Source organism: Hyaena hyaena, unplaced genomic scaffold, assembly GCF_003009895.1.
Source record: "Hyaena hyaena isolate Hyena2069 unplaced genomic scaffold, ASM300989v1 scaffold_658, whole genome shotgun sequence".
In the NCBI taxonomy this organism is placed as follows: domain Eukaryota; kingdom Metazoa; phylum Chordata; class Mammalia; order Carnivora; family Hyaenidae; genus Hyaena; species Hyaena hyaena.
Window position 1 is genome coordinate 513,141 of NW_024081288.1, and position 21,115 is coordinate 534,255.

A 21,115-nucleotide genomic window follows, 5' to 3' on the forward strand; every position below is an offset into this window, starting at 1 on the left:
AGCGCCATGCTGTATTTTTAAAAGAATGAAATTCTGATACATGCTATGACACTGAGGAACCTTGAGGACATGCTGAGTGAAAAAAACCAGACCAAATGCCACACGTGTCTGATCCCTCCTGTATGACGCGTCCAGAATAGGCCCTACTTACAGCAACACAAAGGTGATCAGTGGTTGCTTAGGACTGGGGCTGGGAACAGGAAGTGAGTGCAGATAAGCGCGAGGTTTCTTTTCTGGGGTAATGAAAAGGTGCTAGGATAAAAACTTGAAACAACAACAGAAAAGGAAACGTACTGGAATTACGCAGTGGTGACGCTTGCAAACCTCTGTAAACATACTGAAACCATTGAAGTGTATACTTAAAATCCGTGAGCTTTATGGCCCACAAACTGTATCTCAATAAAGCTGTTATTTTAAGGGGCATAATATATACCTTCTCTGTCACCCTAAGTGGTTACAATAGAAATGGATGTATATAAAGGCATTTTGTTTACTAGAATATTCCAAGGGTATGTTTTTGGAAAAAGGTAAATAGGTATCTGATTGGCTCCAAAACTTGGTTGGCATTTGTCTTTTACCACCAAAACGTATCGACCTTCGGCTGTAAACATCATAGAATGACCTTTTTGGTGACTAAATGGATTTATGGCAGAGTTTCCTAAGGACCTATTCCATTTTTTCATCCAAGCTCCCAGTTCTTATTTGTGTGTCATCTTTTATTTTGACTAATTTATATTTCTGTCTCCACAGTCTATAAATGTGACCTGAGAGACATGATCTGTTTTTAGCTTCCAGTCAGTGGTACTTTTATGTTACACGTTCATCCCCTTGCATAGGACACAGGCCTTTTGCTTTCCCTTCCCACATTTTTGTCGGTTACTAAACAGCGAAAGAGCGCTATGCCCAACACTTTTAATCTTCTGCAAAGAATGCCTTTTGCTTCTTGTTTTTTAAATGACTGGCTAGTCTCTTAGCCAAGTGATAACACAAGGTACCCAAATGAAAGTACATTTTTGGCTTTCATCATCCTCATGATCATAAGACTTTTTTCAAATACGTGGACATTTTAAGGATACAGATTTCAGTGTAAGGTAACAGTCTCTTCCAATAGAACTGCCTGAAGCTGGGGTGGGCTGTCTTAGGGATGCAGTTCAAGTGGCTAGATTACCATTTACTTGAAAAGTCTTGAAAGAGTTGGGGGGCAGGGCAGTGGAGGGAGAAAACCAGGGACTCCAGAGGCGCACATACAAGCAGTAATAAATGGGGTGCTGGATAAGATGATCTTAGGATCATATTTCATCTCTGCAATTCTTTATCCTGTAAAATTAGCTTAAATGGAATCTGCCTCCATTAAAGCTTTGATGGTTGCCAGCATCCTCTTAGATGCTGAATTTCTCCGTCTATGAGAAGGAGACCAGTCAGTTTTGCATTTGTTAGTCTTTATTTGTATCTGAGCCCAACGTATAGTTAATTTGGCAGTGGCCCTCCAGATTCAGGCTTGCAGAAGAGTTGAGACGTGGTTTTCACCGTGGGAATTCCCCACTGTTTTTAGAAACTGATCCTCCACTGCTTTCTCTCCCATGTATTTAAAATCTTTGGATGGAAAGCTGTAGCACTGTAACCGTGACCAGTGATAGTGGAGACTGACTAAAGCACAGGAGTACAGCCGTCATGGGCCAGGTTCTTCCTGCTCTGTCGCCCTGTAACTGAATCCTCAGTGCATGCTACGGAGTGATACTTAACAAACGTGTTGCATCTATGAATGGCAGAATATTATAAACTTGATTTCAGATTGTTGGTAGCCCTGATGTCCCATAGAACTTTCTGGAGCGATGGAAGTCTCCAGTGTCCAGTATGATTGAAATGTGGCTGGGGTGGCTGAGGAATTGAATGTTTAATTGTATACCATTTTAATTTTTTTTTAATTTTTTAATGTTTTTTTTATTTTTGAGAGAGAGAGACAGCGTGAGCAGGGGAGGGTCAGAGGGAGAGAGGGTGACACAGAATTAGAAGCAGGCTCCAGGCTCTGAGCTGGCAGTCAGCACAGAGCCTGACGTGGGGCCCGAACCCACAAACCGTGAGATCATGACCTGAGCTGAAGTCAGATGCTTAACCGACTGAGCCATCCAGGCACCCCTCCATTTTTTTTTTAAGCTTATTTTGAGAGAGAGAGAGAAAGTGCACATACATGCACTCTCGAAAGTGGGGAGGGGCAGAGAAAGAGGGAGAGAGAGAATCCCAAGCAGGCTCTGCACTGTCAGCATAGAGCCCAACACGGGGCTCAAACTCCCGAACAGTGAGATCATGACATGAGCTGAAATCAAGAGTCGGATATTTAACCGGCTGAGCCACCCAAGCGCCCCAATTACACATACATGTTGTATGTGTAATTAAATTACATTTAAAGAGCTACTCATGGCAAGTTGGCTACCATGTTAGACAGCACAGCTCTATAAGAACAATTTCAAGAAGTTAACTTACTTAGATAGTGGAGTTCCTGGGACCGTTTTAGAACCAGTAGACGCTCTGGCAGCAACATTGACTTCATTTTTTCTTTTGTTTACACGCATTTCTTGAGCACATGCTCGTTCCATAGTTGATGGCCATGCAAAGATGAATGACACAGCTTCTGTCTTTAAGAACTCTGGCCAGGGTTCTGCCACTTTACTGTAGGTACAGTGTAAAAAAGTACTACTGTAGAAGCATATAATAAGGTGACGTGAGGGCCACAGAGAAGGGACAGCATGACTCTTCACAGGGGCCGAGGAAGACTTCTCAGAAAAATTTCAGGCCTGAGCTAAAGGGGCACTTGAATTTATTTATTTATTTATTTATTTATTTTTGCCTCTGTTCTGTTTTCTATGCAAGCCGATGTCCTGGGTTACCTGTAAAGCATCTGTCATAGTCCATTTGGGGCCAGTTTTCTCCCTGCCTTGCCTTTGCTTCCTGCAAGCTTTCACATTAAGCCCAGGGGTATAGGGTTCCCTCTCCCCCGCCCCACCCCCAGCCCTGCTGCCTTAACACGACTTTTCTTCCCACAGTGCTCTGTGAAAAGCTGCATCACTGCCTTCCACGTCACCTGTGCTTTTGAGCACAGCCTGGAAATGAAGACCACCCTAGATGAGGGGGACGAAGTGAAGTTCAAGTCATACTGCCTCAAGCACAGCCAAACTAGGCAGAAGCTCAGGGAGGCCGAGTACCCCATGCACAGGGCTACAGAGCAGAGCCAGGCCAAAAGTGAAAAAATCAGCCTGCGGGCACAGAAGCTTCGGGAGCTAGAGGAGGAGTTCTATACCCTGGTCCGCGTGGAAGATGTGGCCACAGAACTGGGGCTGCCCACGCTCACTGTGGACTTTATCTACAACTACTGGAAACTAAAGCGGAAAAGTAACTTCAATAAGCCATTATTTCCTCCAAGGCAGGACGAAGAAAACGGCCTGGTGCAGCCGAAAGAGGAGAGTATTCACACTCGCATGAGAATGTTCATGCATCTGAGGCAAGACCTAGAGAGGGTAAGGTGACCGGCTGTGGGCGCGGTTTAGGCCTCAGGCTGCATAGAGCCAGAGGCCCCACTTCCCGTTTTGTTTTGGTTTTTAAAGGTCAGCTCCTTTATAGTGTGGGCTTCTGTGTCCTGGCTTGTCTTCTAACGGCATTGTGGCCCCGAACGTTGGGCTCTGTTTACATTTCTATCAGGCACTTCCAAGGGAATTGGGGCACCCTCACTTACATCTTAGGAAGCTTCGATCTGAAATAAATTTTCATTCAGTTTAATTTTTATTCACCATTGAGCCTAAATTGGCTCAGCTCTATTTTACTGACACATGAGACTGTGGGCTGAGGAAAGACTGGATTTTGTTGAGGAAAGAGCTAGATCACGGTTTCTCGAACTCGGCACTACTGACATCTTGGGCTGGACAGTTCTTTGCTGTGGGGGGGGAGTGGACTGTCCTTTGTTGTGGGGAACACTGGAAGATGCTCAGCAGCGTCTCTGGCCTCTACCCAGTAGCACATACCCCTCCCCACACATACCCAATTAATGACAATGGAAAATGGTTCCGGATCACCAAATGCTCCCTGGGGGACCACAGTTGCCTCTGGCTGAGAGCCTCCACACCAGATAATTCAGTTTAACTCACTGATTCAGAGATACATTGGGCCCTGTGTTTACCCTCGAGAAGTTTATAATCAAGTATAATTATAGAGATGGCTTGTTTTTTTTCTCTCTGCTACCAGAATCTGGAAGGGAACAGATTTGGCTCCCTTTGTAAAATTAAGCTCTCACATCTGTAGCACTTACTATGTGGCAGCACTCTTCTAGGCCTTTCATAAATATTAACTCATTTAACCCTGCCGTGCCTGTGTTGTTAGCCCTGTTTACAGATGACTAAACCGGGGCACAGAACGGTGGGGTGACTGGTCTAGGTGGGGTGGGACATATGGGAGCATGTGGGTTGCACCCTTGTGGCTCTCGAGACTTGGCTGAGCTGGAGGCGTGGGCAAGAAAGCCACCGTCAGTCTGTGCAGCAGACCTTTATCCTGTGGGCCCAGCGCTGCCGCTGCTCTGTTCAGGGATTTAAAGGGAAGGCTGGGTGATGCCACATCGTCACCGGGTCTTCCCTTCCCAGCGTGGCTGTGCAGGTAAACCCCGAGCCCGTCATGCCACGGGGAGTGGAGGTCTCAGGAGGTGGCCCAGAAGCGTGTTGCTCGTGCTGCCGATCCACCTGAGCACCACGGCCCCGTGCCGGACCAGGCCGCGTGAGGCCCTGCGGAGGGGCTCTCGGTAGGGCTGCCCAGGCGTTGTAGCCTCTCCTCGCCGCCCCTGCGCCCCACTTGATTTTAGTTGTGTTAATTTTGGCTACGCGATTTCAATGGTCAGGTTTCCGTTACGTGACAAAAATCTCTTATTTGCTGGGGATTGGGCTTTCAGGTGCGAAATCTGTGCTACATGATAAGCAGGCGGGAGAAGCTGAAACTGTCCCAAAACAAAGTACAGGAACAGATCTTCGGTTTGCAAGTCCAGCTTCTTAACCAGGAAATGGCCGCAGGTAACCTTACATTAAAGATGCCCGGGGGCACCTGGGTGGCTCAGCAGGTTAAGCGTCTGACTCTTCACCTCAGCGCAGGTCTCCTTCTCAAGGTCATGAGTTCAAGCCCACACTGGGCTCCGCCCTGGGCTTGGCGCCTACTTTAAAAAAAGAAAAAAAGCCCTAAGAAATACATAGGCTCTGGTTTCATCCTATTTTAACCATTTAAACTCTGCGTCAATTGTTTTACTTTAAAATCTTTTAAAATTCTTGTCAAATATCTCATTTGCCCTGGTCCAGCCCCGATACAACACGGCCCATTTCCCTGTCAGCTCATGAGGCAACAAATCCCAGGGTAGGGCAGGGGGCCCTTGCAGGTCTCAGGCAGGTTGTCTTGGTGTCAGACAGGTATAGGGGCCGCCAGTTAAAGCCATGAACTCTTTGGTAACCATCAGATTCACTTAGAAATCAATACCATAGGACAGAGTTTCCAGAAAACATTGAACTCTAGGATCCCTCATCTTAACCATGTGTTGTTAAAACCTTAGCCAGTAGTCGGGAGATTGGGTTCTGTCTCTTACTTACTCATACTTGTTGAGCACCTACTGTAGACCGAGAACTAAGCTAGGAAGCAGGGCAGTCCGCAAGACAGGGTCCCTGCACACTTGATGAGAGAGACAGGAGAGCATAATTCCAGTGCCCTAAGCCCAGCGGCAATGACAGTCCCATTCAGGGACCTCTGTAACCCTCCTTTACCTCATTTGATACAGGGGTTGGTGGCAGAGCCTGGGCAGCCAGGAGTCACTGTGCAGGGCTGCACAGAATCCGGCTCCAGCCAGGGGGCAGCCATAGAGTGAGGGAGACACCCAGAAACGAGGTGTCAGGTAGGCGTCAGAGGCGCTGGGGTGTTTGTAAGGATCACGGGTCACAGCAGATTGCTGTAACAGGAGGTGGCAGGGCTGCTCAGCCACAAGGGCACCGTGACGGGCAAGACGAAGCCAGAGGACGGCAGGGAGGGTCCCTGGTGTGCCAGGGAGATTGTCCCCTAAGCCACACGGCTCCTGAGTGGTGGCCGCCAGCCCCGTAACTGCCTGTGGTATGTGCAGGTGGCAGTGAGACGGGGCTGTAAGCACTCCCCACGCACCCTTATGGAACCCATGTTGCCCAGGTGCCACTTTCTCATCCCCCTCCTGCGGGGAAGGGTTAAGCCCCTATGCAAGGAGGAATTATTTAGAAATACTTTTTTAATTTCAGAGCACCCAAAGTAATAGAGGAAGATCTGTTCTAAATGTGGTCGTAGGAAGACAGAACCAGGTAACTGATTGCCAGACTCCCAGGCCAGGCGCAAAGCAGGCCACCGGCAGGAATGTCATGATTCTTCCCTGCTGGCCTTGCCACCGCAAACCCTGCCCCCCAGTGGTGCTCGTTCACAGTGAGGAGATTGCTTGAGGTTGCAGACGTAAAATACATGAGAACCACCCACTGCCATCTTTGCTGCTGCGAGGTTAAAAACCCGTATTCACATGCTCTTCATCCACCAAAATTTATGCTGGGTTCCTGAGGGTTTAGATTTGACTTTTCAGGAAGGGCAGGAGAGATCAGAGGGTAGGGTCTGACATGTCTTCCCAAGCCTGTGCAGCACCCGCACATGCACGCACGCAGATACCCAGATAGGGAGACACTCTTCCAAACCACTGCTGGTGACGTTCTTTTCGGACGTGCCGGGGGTGAGATAGGGGTATAGGAGGTGGCACACTAGTCTTTGTGATCATTTTACAGCCTGGGAGGGCAGAGGTGAGGAGACTGAGAGCCACACTACCAGCAGGGGCTTCGTGGAGTTTCCCACCTGAAGAACCCCCCCCCACACACACACACACACAACCCCTGGTTCGGCCGCTCCAGCTTCTGTCCCAAGATGCACATACACATGAAAGTCGGGGAGCCCGTTAGAGGTCTCAGAGAGCGGGTGTGCGAACTCACGGCCATAATAAGCATACACGCCGTTATTTAAATCGATTGTTAAAATGAGTCTGTCTTTTTGATCTCAGGACTTCCTTTGACAAGTACACTAGAAAACTCATTGTTCTACCCACCGCCAAGAATTACCTTAAAGTTAAAAATGCCTAGATCGGCCCCGGAAGACTGCAGAAACAGCTCCACGGAGCCTGATCACGAAGCCCTCTCTGCTGCCAGCAGCCCCCCTGTTCCCAGTCTAAGGGGCATGCAGGTGCCTCAGGGGTCACTAGAAATGAGAACAAAATCATACCCGAGACATCCTCTAGAAAGCAAGAGTAACCGTCTGCTGGCCAGTCTCAGCCACTCTAGGAGTGAAGCACGGGATCCCAGTCCTGCTTGGAGAACTCCATCTCCGGAGTTCTATCACGGCCAGTCACTGGGAAAGCCTCTGGCACTTCAGGCTGCCCTGCACGGACAGGCTTCCATCGGGAATGGGAAAAGTCAGTCTACCTCCAAGCTTGCCAGATCCAACGGCCTGGAGGGCGGCTGGTCTGGAGATGCCACCCAAAAGGACAGCTCAAGCGAGGTGTTCTGTGGCCAGGAGTCCATGCTCAGCTCCCACTTGGCCGGTCAGGGCACCTTTCGAAAGTCTACCATGGAACACTTCAGCAGGTCCTTTAAGGAGGCCACCAACAGGTGGGCGAGGACCACAGAGGACCTGCAGTGTTGCGTGAAGCCAGCCAAGAGCATCACCCCCAAGGAGCAGCTGTGGGGCAAGCAGCTTGTCAGGCGGGCTGCAGGCAGAGCTCCGTATCAGGAAAACGATGGCTATTGCCCTGATTTGGAGCTGAGTGATTCAGAAGCAGAGAGCGATGGGACCAGAGAGAAAGTCAGGGTACGGAGAGTGAGCTCAGACAGGGAAAACCCCCCCCCCGACTCTCGGCGGGATTGCCACGGTAAAAGCAAGTCGCATCCCCTTTCCCACAGCTCAACGCAGAGGTGATCGGAGCCCTGCAAGAATAGCTCAGGCTTTGCCTTTGCCCCGTCCACCGGGGCAAGCCCCACACCCAAAGGATTCTAGTGTACTTTAGGAGGAAGTGTAGTGACCGAGTAACCCAGCTCCACGTTGAGCTGGCTTGCGGTTTTTGAGATTGTTTCAAGCCTACTTTTCATAAGCACATTCTAGGAATTACATATTGTCCAGAAGTTTTTCTGCCAGAGGCTGTTGAGAACAGCTGGGCCCAGATTACTTGCTCAGTAAATCCATTGGGACAGCTCTCCAGTCCTAGCAGCTCGCTGACGCACATACGTATTAAGAGTCCTTGCATTCTTAGCATTTGCAAGAGACCGTGATTATCAGACACTAAAACTACTTACTTTTGAAGCTACGGCCTGTGGCCTCCCACAGCTCCTGTCTGTAGGACGTGTCTAACTCCATTGGTGTCTGGAAACCCGCTTCAGGGACAGCCCAGGGACCAGCATCCCAGATACTGTCAGATTCACTACCCTCTTCCTTGGCTCCACCCGAGGTTGAGCTCGTCTCGCAGTATCTTACCTACCAAGTCAATACTCCCGATGCTTCTAACGTGTCCAGTGCCTGTTCCTAGACTTGCTGGTCGGGGGCGCACTTGTAACTACTTGGCCCGTCTAATAAGTGTAAGAGGCTAACTTGTGGATAGTGTTTACAGAGGTACAAACGAGTACTGCTTCCGAGGAAGATGCTCCGAGTCCACTTAAGCTTTTGTGAGGGATCCCAGAGCCTTTCCCAGAGTGAGACCAATTCCGGAGGATTTGTACCAGGTCAGGGTTTTTGTGTTCTTGTTTTCAGATCAGTTTGACTTAAATAAGTTTGGCTGACAGTTTTTTGTACACCTGCTTTAATGTTTATAAAGTTTTTATTGAGGTATAATTAAGATATAGTAAAATGCACAGAGGTTAAGTATTCTTACCTGCTTTAATTTTGAAACAGATTTTTATTGTCAAACAGAATTTGAGAGCGTGTGTTTAACACATGGATATAATTTAGCTTTGTACCAACTTTGAATCCGAGGCAATTCCCCCAACAAAAAGGCTGGAGCCGTTTTTCAGAAGTTGCTTATACCCTGTTCCCAAACCATCAGCCTTGAATAATTTGTGGGAGGAAGAGAATAATTACGTTGGGGGAGGGGGGGATAAAACATGTCTGCTTCCCATTTAAAAGAAGGGGGAAAGGTTACAGTTTTTTAAAATGTGAAGCCGACTCTACTTCTCTGCTCTCTCTTCTTCTTAGCCTTAAATTACTATTCTCTTTCTTCTAGTTTGGGAAAGCGGAGTGGGAATTTGCAGACAAAAAGCAGCCTCGGGTAGATCTTTAAAGCTGGTGGCCGGCCAGGCGGTGAGGGCGGGCCGGGACCCCCTAGCCTCTGGCCGTGGTTCTTGTTGTTGTTGCCTCCTTTTTGGAAAACTTCTGTATTTTGCTCCCCTGTGGCACACCTTGAGAATGTGTCTTGTACGCCCATGTGCACATGCGAACACGCGTTCCGTTCGAATGGAACCGGCTAAGAGCTGTCCGCGCGAGGAAGAGCCTTCCTCCCGTGTCACACTGGGTGTCTGTGCTTCCCCCCCCCCCCAAAGCGCCGAGCTCCGCTGGGCTGGGCGCAAATCTGACACCTTCCCGCCCATGCAGAGCTGGCGGGGCTCTGCTGTCACAGCCTTCTGTCTGCTCGAGGCCAGTCCCCAAGCCCGAGCGCTTTCATGCCTTTTGGTTCTGAGTTGAGTGCGAGGAAAAGCAAACGTTGAAAAAGCGCTTCAGCCAAATTCCAGATGTGATGCCATGGGGAGAGGATTGACAAAAATAACTTCAGTCAGGGAGATATAGTTGTAATATTTTTACAGGATTTTCCTAAGTAAATGAAGGAGCCTTCAGTTGTGTAAATTTCAATTTCCCCAAAATGTATTTGCTACATTTTGCTGTTGTTTGAAGTATTACCTCTTAACCTTCTTTTGTTAATTTTTGTTTTCATTTTGTCTTATATAGTCCAGTTTTCCAAGACAAATTCAGTCTTTTTCCAAATGTCACCTTTTTACCAATACTTTTTCATTAAATTATGAAAACTGTTAACTACTGCGAGTGTGGTAATTTCTTAATTTGGCATGCGGGTTTTAGAAAAATCTTACATGTGTTCTTCTTATATTTAAAAAATCGTATTTGTTAAACAACAGGTGGCGGCGGGGGGGGAAGAGCGGAGGAGTCGGAGTCAGGTGTTTAGAAGCACAGATTCATGACTCATGTCATGAATGTCTTTGGGGACCAAAGAGAACTCGGGGACCTTGGACTCTACCCTAAAATCATGATTTCACCAGGCTAATAAGACAAAACCATCATTTAAAATCTCCAAGGAAGTGGATCCTCTCTAAAGTCAGAGTCCAGAAGGCTTGGCTCAGACATCACTTAACTGTACACTCTTGACGATCGTCATTCTGCTTGGAGTCATGTGAGCATACGAATGTGATGCGGGTTATGGAGTGTCACGGGGGGACTTTGGGGGCGCTGAAGCACATTTTCATGATGTTTTGAGAAATGGACTTGGCTAAAGGTCACTGGGTAAATCAGTAGCGAAGATAGTTAAGAGCTAGGGTGGTTTCTCTCCCCCCATCTCTCTGTCTCATTAATGGCTAACTAACCCTTTTGACTCAGTACATTGTTAGGCAAGGCGGTGGAGAACCAAAACTACAAATGTACTCTGTCGTCACCAACAAAAGCTTTGGGTCTGTACTCCCAGTGGGAGATGAAGCCTTTGTGGTGAAGAAACTTTTAAATTGAGAGAGAAACAGACGATGCGTTGTCCTGGGTTCCCCCCCCCACCCCGCCCCACTTCCTGGGCTTTACAGCCCTCAACGTGACTGCTGACCCTTGGAACTGAGGAAAAATCCTTGACAGGGTTAAGTCCGTGCTTGCCCCGTGATATTTTCCAAAAACTCACCTTATTTATAAGAAATGTCTAGTAGAGTCCCGCAGGGTTAATTCAGCTGTTTCCAGGTTTTATGGAAAGCAGCAATGATGTCTTGATTTTTTTTTTTTAAATCACTCTCGGCTGATAGAGGCCTGCCCCCCAGGCTGTCCCTCGCCCGCAGGGAGCTCTTTGTAAAGGGGGCTTTACTCCGTGGATGGGAACACACTGTGTGGCCTGAGCCATGAGGATAGTCGTCCTTGAAATGAGTTGAGGTGGGGGGGAGGCTCAAGACCCAGACCACTGTCCCCTGCCCTGCTCTGTCACCGACACGGTCTTCGACCTGAAGCCCCCTAAATAGTGAACCCCTCCGAGGGAATTGCCGGGGCACCAAGCAGCCCTCGTCCCGCCGAGGTGGCTTTGGATGCAGGCATTCCAGCCTCAAGGCCTGGACACCCCGAGCTTCAAACACCCCTCCTCTCCCCACCCCTTCCCCACCTTCTCAATTCCATCTCCTCTCAGTGAAGGTCGGGGTATAAACGAGCCAGAGGGTGGAGTTGGGCCGGTCAAGCCCTCCACTCATCAGGGCAAGTTCTTGGAGTGTGGAAACCACTCGCAGAACCGCCTTCCAGTCACCATTACCTTCCCAAGTGTTGCCGCGCGGCAGTGAAGCCGCTTCCGGAAGTCCCACACGCAGGTGGGGCTTGCTCTTTCCCCGTCCTTCCTCACCCGATAAAACACGTTCACGCTAAGAACTGCTGACATCCTGAAAACGATACACTCCTTGCATAAGTCCCCCTGGCTTCGAGAAAGAAAGGCACTTCCGGTCGGGCAGTTCATGCTTCAGAGCTTTGAGCTGCTTGGAGGAGAGCACGTGATGCACTTACTCCCGCGTGGGCACTGGGTCCTGGCGGCAGACGTCTTTCCACCCCCACTCTCCCTCATTGATTTCTAAGACAGGGTCTCTAGGGGATTCCGCCCCCCTCCCTCCTCCAGCCCTGCAGGCTGGTGGCCACGGGGGTGAAACCAGCAACGGCGATGACCGCGCCTGCCTACATGCAGTGCTGTGGCCATGCTGCAGTTTCCACCAGTCGGGTTTTCCCACAGGGATGGCCACGAACGAGGTGGAACAGGACCGTCCGCATCCTCAGGGCTGAAGGTGTGCCAGGGTCCCCGTCCCCCCCCCCACCCCCCACCCCCAGTCCTCACAGATGGACTGAGAAGCACACTGGCAAAGACCTGGCTGAATGTCAGTTTCAAGACAGCCACGTGGGGCCCTTAGGGAAGCCAGCCAAGACCAAAGCCATGGGCAGGACCGGCCGGGACACTTGTTTGGGACCAGCCAAGCCTTCAAATACTAAGAATGGCAGTATTCACTGAGCCCTCAACTATGTCAGCCCCTTTGCTGATCAAACACGCACTACCTTAGAGTTGGTTCTGACAGCCGTGTGTAGGCGATAGTATTCGCTCCCTTTGAGCCCCGTGAAGGCAGGCCGGGCGGCTCCGGGAGCTCTCCAAGGTTCCCCAGCCCGCGAACAGCAGGACTGGGGCTAGAGCCCGTGAGGTCGCCTCTACTGCTCTTACTCTTGGCCATTTTGCTGGACCCTCTGCCCCAAGCCCCTTCTTTAAGTGCTCCTTCTCCGCTTCGCCCTAAAGAAAGCGACCTGAGTTAGGGGTTAATCGCGCGGAGCTCTGTTCCACTGGACAGAGACCCTTGGACCGGAACTAGGCATCTGACACAAAGGCAGACCGTTCCGGGCCTCCCGTCTGAAGAGCAAGAACATTCACACCAACCTGGACAGGCCCGGCCTCACGGTGGCACTAGGACCCGGTGGACTTGCCCCATGACTGAGATTGGTAGGCTAGATATACTGGCTCCCCGAAGATGGCCACATCCTAATCCCTAACGCCGGTGACTTGTGTTACCTTGTATGGCGACAGGGACTTCGCAGATATAATTAAGGTGGAGGCCCTGAGGTGGGGAGATGATCCTTGAGGGTCCAGATGGGACCCACCAGTATAATCACAAGGGCGATTGTAAGAGAAGGCCGCAGCAGGGGATGTGACACTGGAAGCAGATGGTCGTCGGAGTGATGCTAAGAAAGGCCATGAGCCTGGGCGCCTGGGGGGCTCCGTCGGTTAAGTGGCCGACTCTTATTAATTTTTTGATTTATTTCTTTTTGAGAGAGGGAGAGACAGCGTGAGCAGGGGAGGGTCAGAGAGAGGGAGACCCAGAATCTGAAGACAGGCTCCAGGCTCTGAGCTGTCAGCACAGAGCCCGATGCTGGGCTTGAACCCACGAACCGTGAGATCATGACCTGAGCTGAAGTCAGACGCTCAACCGACTGAGCCACCCAGGCGCCCCTAAGTGGCCATCTCTTGATCTCGGCTCGGGTCATGATGCCACAGTCCATGGGATCGAGCCTCACGGCAGGCTGTGAGCTGGCTGCGTGGAGCCTGCTTAGGACTCTCTCTGCCGCTTCCCCACTTGCAATCTCTCTTTCTCTCTCTCAATATAAATAAACATTTTTTTTTACCTTTTTAAAAAAAAGCCCATGAGCCAAAGAATGCAGGTGGCCTCTAGAAACTGCAAAAAGAAAGGAAAGGAAGTCTCTCCTAAGGCCCCCAGAAGGAGACTAGCCCTGCGTACGCCATGACCTTAGACTTCTGACGAACGGAACGATAAGAGACTAAATCTGTATTGCTTTAAGCCACCAAATGCGTGGTAAGTTGTGACAGCAGAAATAGGAAGCTAACGCGCTATGGCACAGAGGAGTGCTCCTTACTCTTTCTGAGGAGCACACCTCCTTCCCGAAGGGCCCACCTAGGCTGCGGCTAGCCACTCTGGGTGGCTTCTTTGTGCGCGCTCTTAGTTGAAACACTTCCTGGAAATGGAAACCAAGTGGGTTTTTTTCCTATCAATAAGATCCTCCCCTGTAGCAATTAGTTTTCTATTTCCTGCCCACCCCATGCTTTTCCCAAGGTAGCCTTTGGGACTTCTCGGGTGGCCTCGGGTAATCAATCGTCCGTGGGCCTGATTGAGCCCTGTGGCTGGGTGTGGCACTGCCTGAGTGGATGTCCCTGTTGTCCAAAAAACTGTTCTGGGGGCGTGGAAATAATTTTCTGAGTGTTCCCCCAGTGGGGAGGTGATAGAAGGCAGCCGGGGCTCATCAGGAGGAATGGGGCTCTAATTATCAGAACCTCCGACGAGGAAGTGGGGAGCTTGGAGGGTTAGAGAGTTCTTGAAGATCTGCGGCACCTGAGCGGAACCTGGGGATTAAAGAATGCAACTCTATGCGGCCTATAAGAAACCCACTTTTGGGGTGCCAAGGTGGCTCAGTTGGTTAAGCGTCTGACTCTTGGTTTCAGCGCAGGTCACGATCTCTGTGTTGGTGAGTTCGAGCCCCGCATGGGGCTCTGCGCTGACAGTGCAGAGCCTGCTTTGGATTCTCCGTGTCCCTCTCTCTCTCCGCCCCTCCCCTGCTTGCTCACTCTCAAAAGAAAGAAAGAAGGAACCCCACTTTTAAGTAGGAAGAAACACATAAGTTAAAACTAAGAAGATGGTAAAAGATGCCGTGCTAACACTAACGAAGAGAAAGCTGTGGCTATATTCATACCATACAAGGGCAAATTCATCAAGAGAGCATAAAAGGCCTAGGTGTTTATGCATCTAATAACGTAGCCTCAAAACACATTAAGGGGGGGGAACGCCTGGGTGGCTTAGTTGGTTAAGCGTCCGACTTTCACTTAGGTCATGATCTCACGGTTCGTGGGTTCGAGCCCCGCGTCGGGCTCTGTGCTGACTGCCAGCTCAGAGCCTGGAGCCTATTTCAGAGTCTGTGTCTCCCTCTCTCTCTGACCCTCCCCTGCTCACGCTGTCTCTCTCTCCTAGAAATATATAAAAATATTTTTAAAAAAACACACATTAAGGGGAAGACGATACAACTGCAAGGAAAGATGCACAAACCGACAATTACAGTTTATGTCTATGGTTAATAGAACAGGTACAGAGAAAATCAGTAAGACTATGGAAGATTCGAACCAAACTGTCAACCACGCTGATTGACAGCCACATCACAAGAGCAGAAGGCGCATCCTTGTCAAATACAAATGGAACACTTGCCAGGACAGGCCATTAAACAAGTCTTCCTGAACTTGAAAAGATTCAAGTCCAATGTGTTCTGTGAGCCCAGTGGAATGAAATTAGAAATCGGCCACAGAAACATCTCTGGAAAATCCAGTCATTGGAAACTGAACAAACTTCTAAATAACACACGACTCGGGGCACTTAGAAAGGAAATTAAAAAGCAGCTTGACCCGAGTTAAAAGGAAAAGGCCACATGTAATTGCCGGATGGCACTAAAGCAGTAGCTTGGGGAAATTCTACGGCACCACATCCCCATATCAGGAAAGAAGGGGCTCAAGTCAGTGACCGTACCTTTCATCCTAACGAAACTAAAAAGAAGAGGAAATGAAATCCGAGGTAAGGGGAAGAAAGGAAATAATAAAGGGCAGAGCTGAAGTCAGTGAAAGAGGAAAGAGAAAATCATTGGAACCAAAAGCTGGGTTTTGAGAAGATAAAATAAAATTGACAAGCCTCAAGTGAGACTCATCAGGAAAACAAGAAAAAAAGCCAATTACCAATGTCAGGAATGAGAAATAACATTGCTGCTGGTTCTATAGATATTAAAAGGATTAGGGCGCCTGGGTGGCTTAGTCGGTTAAGCGTCCGACTTTCCGACTTTCGCTTGGGTCATGATCTCGCGGTTCGTGGGTTCGAGCCCCGCGTCGGGCTCTGTGCTGACTGCCAGCTCAGAGCCTGGAGCCTGTTTCAGTCTGTGACTCCCTCTCTCTCTGACCCTCCCCTGCTCACGCTGTCTCTCTCTCTCTCCTAGAAATAGATAAAACATTAAAAAAAAAAAATTTAAAAGGATTATAAGAGAGTTTTCATTGTTTTTACATTTATTTATTTTTGAGAGACAGAAAGAGAGCACAAATGGGGGAGGGGCAGAGAGAGAGGGAGACACAGAATCTGAAGCAGGCTCCAGACTCCGAGCTGTCAGCACAGAGCCCAACGCGGGGCTCGAACCCACGAACCGTGAGATCATGACCTGAGCTGAAGTCGGACGCTTAACCGACTGAGCCACCCAGTGCCCCAATAAGGGAGTATTATTAACAAACCTTTGCCAGTAAATTCAACAACAAAGATGAAATAGACACATTCCCTCAAAGACACAAACTACCAGAGTACATTCAAGAAAAAAAATAGATAACCTGAAAAGCTTTTTATTATTAAATACATTAGCATTAAAAGCTTTCTTATGAAGGGCGCCTGGGTGGCTCAGTCATTAAGCATCTGACTTCTGCTCAGGTCATGATCTCACGGTTCATGAGTTCAAGTCTCACGTCTAGTGACCTCGACCCCCACTTTGGGTGAACGTGAGCCCTGCTTTGGGTTAGAGCCCGGCTCTCTCTCTCTTCTCTCCTGTCTCTCTCTCTCTCTCTCTCTCTCTCTCTCTCTCTCTCTCCCTCTCTCCGCCCCTCTTGGGATTCTCTCGCTCAGTTGCGCCCTCACTCTCAGAAAAAAAAAAAAAAAGCTAGAAAACTCCAGGCCCAAATGACTTCACTGGCAAATTCTAACAGACATTTAAGGAACAAATAACGCCGATTCTATACAAACTCTTCCCAAAAATTGAACAGAAGACAGTTCTCAACTCATTCTATGAGGCCAGCTTTACCCTGCTACCAAAACCACACAGACATAATAAAACTACAGACCAATGTCCTCCTTAAAAGTAGATGCAAAAATTCTTAGAACTTTAACAAATTGAATCCCAGTATTGTATCAGAAAGATAATACATCATGACTGACTAAGCTTGAGCTGCTTTAACCAAAAAACCTCTAAACTCGCTGGCTAGAGCAACCGAAATTTCTTCCTCACTGTCTGGAAGCTGGGAAGTCCAAGATCAAGGTGCCATCAGACTGCTGTCTGGTGAGGGCCCACTTCCGGGGTTAGCTGGCGGCTGCCTTGCGTGCGCGTACGCACAGTGCGTACTCACGGAGAGAGAGAGATCTCTCTTCCTCTTACAAGGGCATGAACTCCATCATGAGGGTCCCAGCCTCATGGTATAATCCAAACCTAATTTGGGGCGCCTGGGTGGCTTAGTCGGTTAAGCGTCCGACTTTCACTTAGGTCATGATCTCGCGGTTCGTGGGTTCGAGCCCCGCGTCGGGCTCTGTGCTGACTGCCGGCTCAGAGCCTGAAGCCTGTTTCAGAGTCTGTGACTCCCTCTCTCTCTGACCCTTCCCTGCTCACGCTGTCTCTCTCTCTCCTAGAAAGAAATAAAAATATTAAAAAATTATTTAAAAAAAAACCCTAATTTTCTCCCAAAGGCCCCAACTCCAAATACTGTAACGTTGGGGGTTAGGGCTTCAACATATGAATGGGGGGGGTACATAAACACTCGGTCCATACCAATGACCAAGGGAGATTTATCCCAGAAATGAAAGACTGATTTAACGTTCAAAAAGCGATCAGCGTAATTCCTCGCATCTCAAAGATCTGTAAAAAGCATTTGACAGAATCCAATATCCATTCCTGATAATAAGGCTCAGCAAACTAAAAATAGAAGGGACCTTCCTGACCCTGATAAAGAACGTCTATGAAAAACCAACAGCTGACATCGTATTTAATGGTGAAAGATTTACTGCTTTCCCCCTAAGATCAGGCATAAGACAAGAATGTCACTACTTCTCTTCAATGTTATACTAGCATTTCTAGCCGGTCCAATAAAGCAAGAAAAAGAAATGAAAGGCATCCTGATTGGAAAGGAAGAAATATAACTTTTTATTTTCAGATGACATAATTATGTAGAAAATCAGACGGAATCTGCCCAAAAAAAAAAGCTACCAGAACTAACAAGTAAGTCTAGCAAGGCTGCAGGATAAAAGGTCAATTTATTAAAAACTATTGTATTTGGGGCGCCTGGAGGGCTCAGTCTGCTAAGCGTCTGACTTCAGCTCAGGTCATGATCTCACAGTCCTGAGATCAAGCCCCACATTGGGCTCCTTGCTGAGCATGGAGCCTGCTTGAGATTCCTTGCTCTCCCTCTGCCCTTCCCCTGCTTCTCTCTATATTTCTCAAAATTAAAAAAAAAAAATTTAATTAAAAGAAACCTCACAACATAATAACAAGAAAATAACCTATTTTTTAAAATTTTTTTAATGTTTATTTTATTTTTGAGAGAGAGAGAAAGACGGAGTGTGGGCAAGGTGGGGGCAGAGAGAGAGAGGGAGACACAGACTTCAAAGCAGGCTCCATGCTCTGAGCTGTCAGCACAGAGCCTGACTCAGGGCCTAAACCCATGAACCGTGAGATCATGACCTGAGCCAAAGTCAGACACTTAACCGACTGAGACACATAGGTGCCCCTAACTTTTTTTTTTTTTTTTTTTTAATGAGCAATCTTAATGGCTGGGTGGCTTAGTTAACATCTGACTCTTGATCTCACCTCAGGTCGTGAGTTCAAGCCCTTCATTGGGCTCCACACTGGGCATGAAGCCTACTTCAAATTATTTTTAGTTTATTTATTTATTTTGAGAGAGAGAGGGAGGGAGAGCGAATCCCAAGCAGGCTCCACACTGTCAGCCCAGAACTCGATGTGGGGCTTGAATCCACGAAATCGTGAGATCATGTCCTGAGCCGAAACCAAGAGTCAGATGTTTAACTGGTTGAGCCACTCAGGCGCCCTGAAGCCTATGAAATAATAAAATGAAATGAAATGAAATGAAATGAAATGAAATGAAATGAAATGAAATGAAATGAAAGCAATCTCCATAGACACTTTGGTGAAGACATAGGAATGGCAAAACAGAACACATACTGTATAATTGCGTGAACATACAAATCTGGAGAATGGGAAGCAGCCTGGGGCGACCGCACGTCAGCGTGGCTGCCTGGGAGTTAACCCCGGGGGGCTGGGAGAGAGCATTAATAACGGGGCGGGAGGACACTTTGGGGAGTGACGGATGTGTCCGTGATCTTGACCGCGGTAACGGTTTCAGGCGTGCGGACTGAAACTAACCAAACTACACTCATTATGTGTGTCAGCTTATCGTATGTCTGTTAGAGATCAGTAAAGCTGTTAAAACCTTGAAGGGACTCCTTCAGTTATGTCTTTGTGTCCCGAAGAACTTTGTGACAGTGGCCCCGAATCAGGAGCTTCTGTGCAGCCTCTGATGGATAACGGTTGGCCTTCAGCCAGGCTCTAGACACCAGATCACACAAGGCACGATCTTTACAGCCCGTGCAAGTTCTCACAGTTTGGGCTTCTGGATCCCAAACTGCATCTCAAACCGCTGCCTCCTTCATATTTTCCAAGCATCGTGTTCTCTACCCGGCGGGATTTCTCTAGGGGTCAATTTCAAATGACCATGGCCACATCGGGGAATGTCTGACATGAACAAGATTGTTGATTTAAGGGGCACCTCAGAATGTGGAAGAAACCCTCACAAGGAGATTGCTCATGTCTAAAAGAGAAATTCTGTTTATGTTTAACATAGGAGACGATGTTAGCTTCATTTCCAGATTTCAAGGATTAATAGATGGTAGCTTTAAAATTATTTAGATTGGCGGGGCGCCTGGGGCACTTGGAGGAGCGTGTGACTCTTGATCTCGGGGTCGTGGGTTCAAGCCCCACGTTGGGTGTAGAGATTACGTAAAACTAAAAAATAAAATTAAAATCTTGAAAATTATTTAGATTGGTAAAGTTGTCAGTGGCCTGTTACTGTCTAAACCAGCTCCAATCCCAATCTCTCTCTCTCTCCCTTTCTCTGTCTCATATTTGTCAAAATGGGTTTTCTGTATCTATACCTTCTTCCCTCCCCTTTAAGAGGGAACATAATTAGGGGCGCCTGGGTGGCTCAGTCGGTTAAGCATCTGATGCCTGATTTCGGCTCAGGTCATGATCTCACAGTTTGTGGGTTCGAGCCCCGCATCCGGCTCTGTGCTGACATCTCGGAGTCTGGAGCCTGCTTCAGATTCTGTGTCTTCCCCTCTCTCTCTGACCCTCCCCTGCTTACACTGCCTCTCTCTCTCTCTCTCTCAGAAATAAATAAAACATTCCAAAAAAAATGTCAGCACAGGGGCGCCTGGGTGGCTCAGTCAATTGAGCATCCCACTTTAGCTCAGGTCATGATCTCATGGTTCATGGGTTCGAATTCCATGTCACGCTTTGCGCTTAAGGTTCTTTGGATTCTGTCTCCCTCTCTTTCTACCCCTCCCTTGCTCACATTCTCTCTCTCTCTCTCTCTCTCAAAAATAAATAAAAATTTAAAAAACTTTTTTAATGTCAGCAAAGTATTTTTGTTTGGACAAAACCAGAGATTAAAAACTTTAACCTTCTAAAATTCGTGCACATGGGCACCTAGGTGGCTCAGTCAGTTGAGCAAATGACTCTTGACTTCAGCTCAGGTCATGATCTCACAGTTCATGAGTTCGAACCCCATGTCGGGCTCTCTGCTATCAGCATAAAGCCCGCCTCAGATCCTGTCTTCGTCTCTCTATGCCCTTCCTTCAATCACGTATGCAGGCTCTCTCTCTCTCTCTCAAATAAATAAACATTAAAATTTCTCTCTCTCCCTTTGCCCCTCTCTCTCTAAAAAAATTAAAAATAATAAAACAAAAAAAATCCTATACTGGTTTTATGAGTTAAGTGAGTTACCGTTGCCTCTATAACTCTGTGTGTGTGTGTGTGTGTGTGTGTGTGTGTGTGTGTGTGTGTGTATACAGTTGAACCTTGAACAATGCAGGGGCGGGTTACCAACCCTCTTCCAGCACAAAAAATCCCCATATAACTTCTGACTCCTCCAAAACTTAACTACCAGTAGCCTGCTATTGGCCAGAATCCTTACCGACAACGAACAATTGATGAACACGTATTTTGTATGTGCTATGTATTACACACTGTATTCTTAGAGCTAGAGAGAAGAAAATGTTATTAGGAAAAATCAGGAAGAGAAAATATATTTACAGTCCTGTATTCATCCCCAAAATCCACGTATAAGAGGACCTAAACAGTTCAAATCCATGTTATCAAGGGTGAGCTGTATATAGTAGTAACACAATGAAATGGTAGTGTCTTTTTAAAGAGTTTCATTTTATGAACGAATTAAATTGCTACAAAGCACAGATTTGTAAGATTCAAC

The 21,115-nt window shown here is 48.0% G+C and overlaps 1 protein-coding gene across 9 annotated transcripts in view; it reads left to right on the plus strand.

Annotated features, from left to right (window-relative positions):
- LOC120219876 (regucalcin) overlaps positions 1–21,115 on the plus strand; it is a 175,570-nt gene that overhangs the window by 132,364 nt on the left and 22,091 nt on the right. For 8 of the 9 annotated variants that reach the window (XM_039216770.1, XM_039216771.1, XM_039216769.1 and 5 more), the window contains 2 exons: positions 3,042–3,512; positions 4,928–5,045. In XM_039216770.1, coding sequence (XP_039072701.1) covers positions 3,042–3,512; positions 4,928–5,045 — 589 coding nt within the window. Of the gene's footprint in view, positions 1–3,041; positions 3,513–4,927; positions 5,046–7,072; positions 8,920–21,115 lie in introns of those variants that run through there. The other variant, XM_039216767.1, reaches the window with a different exon arrangement.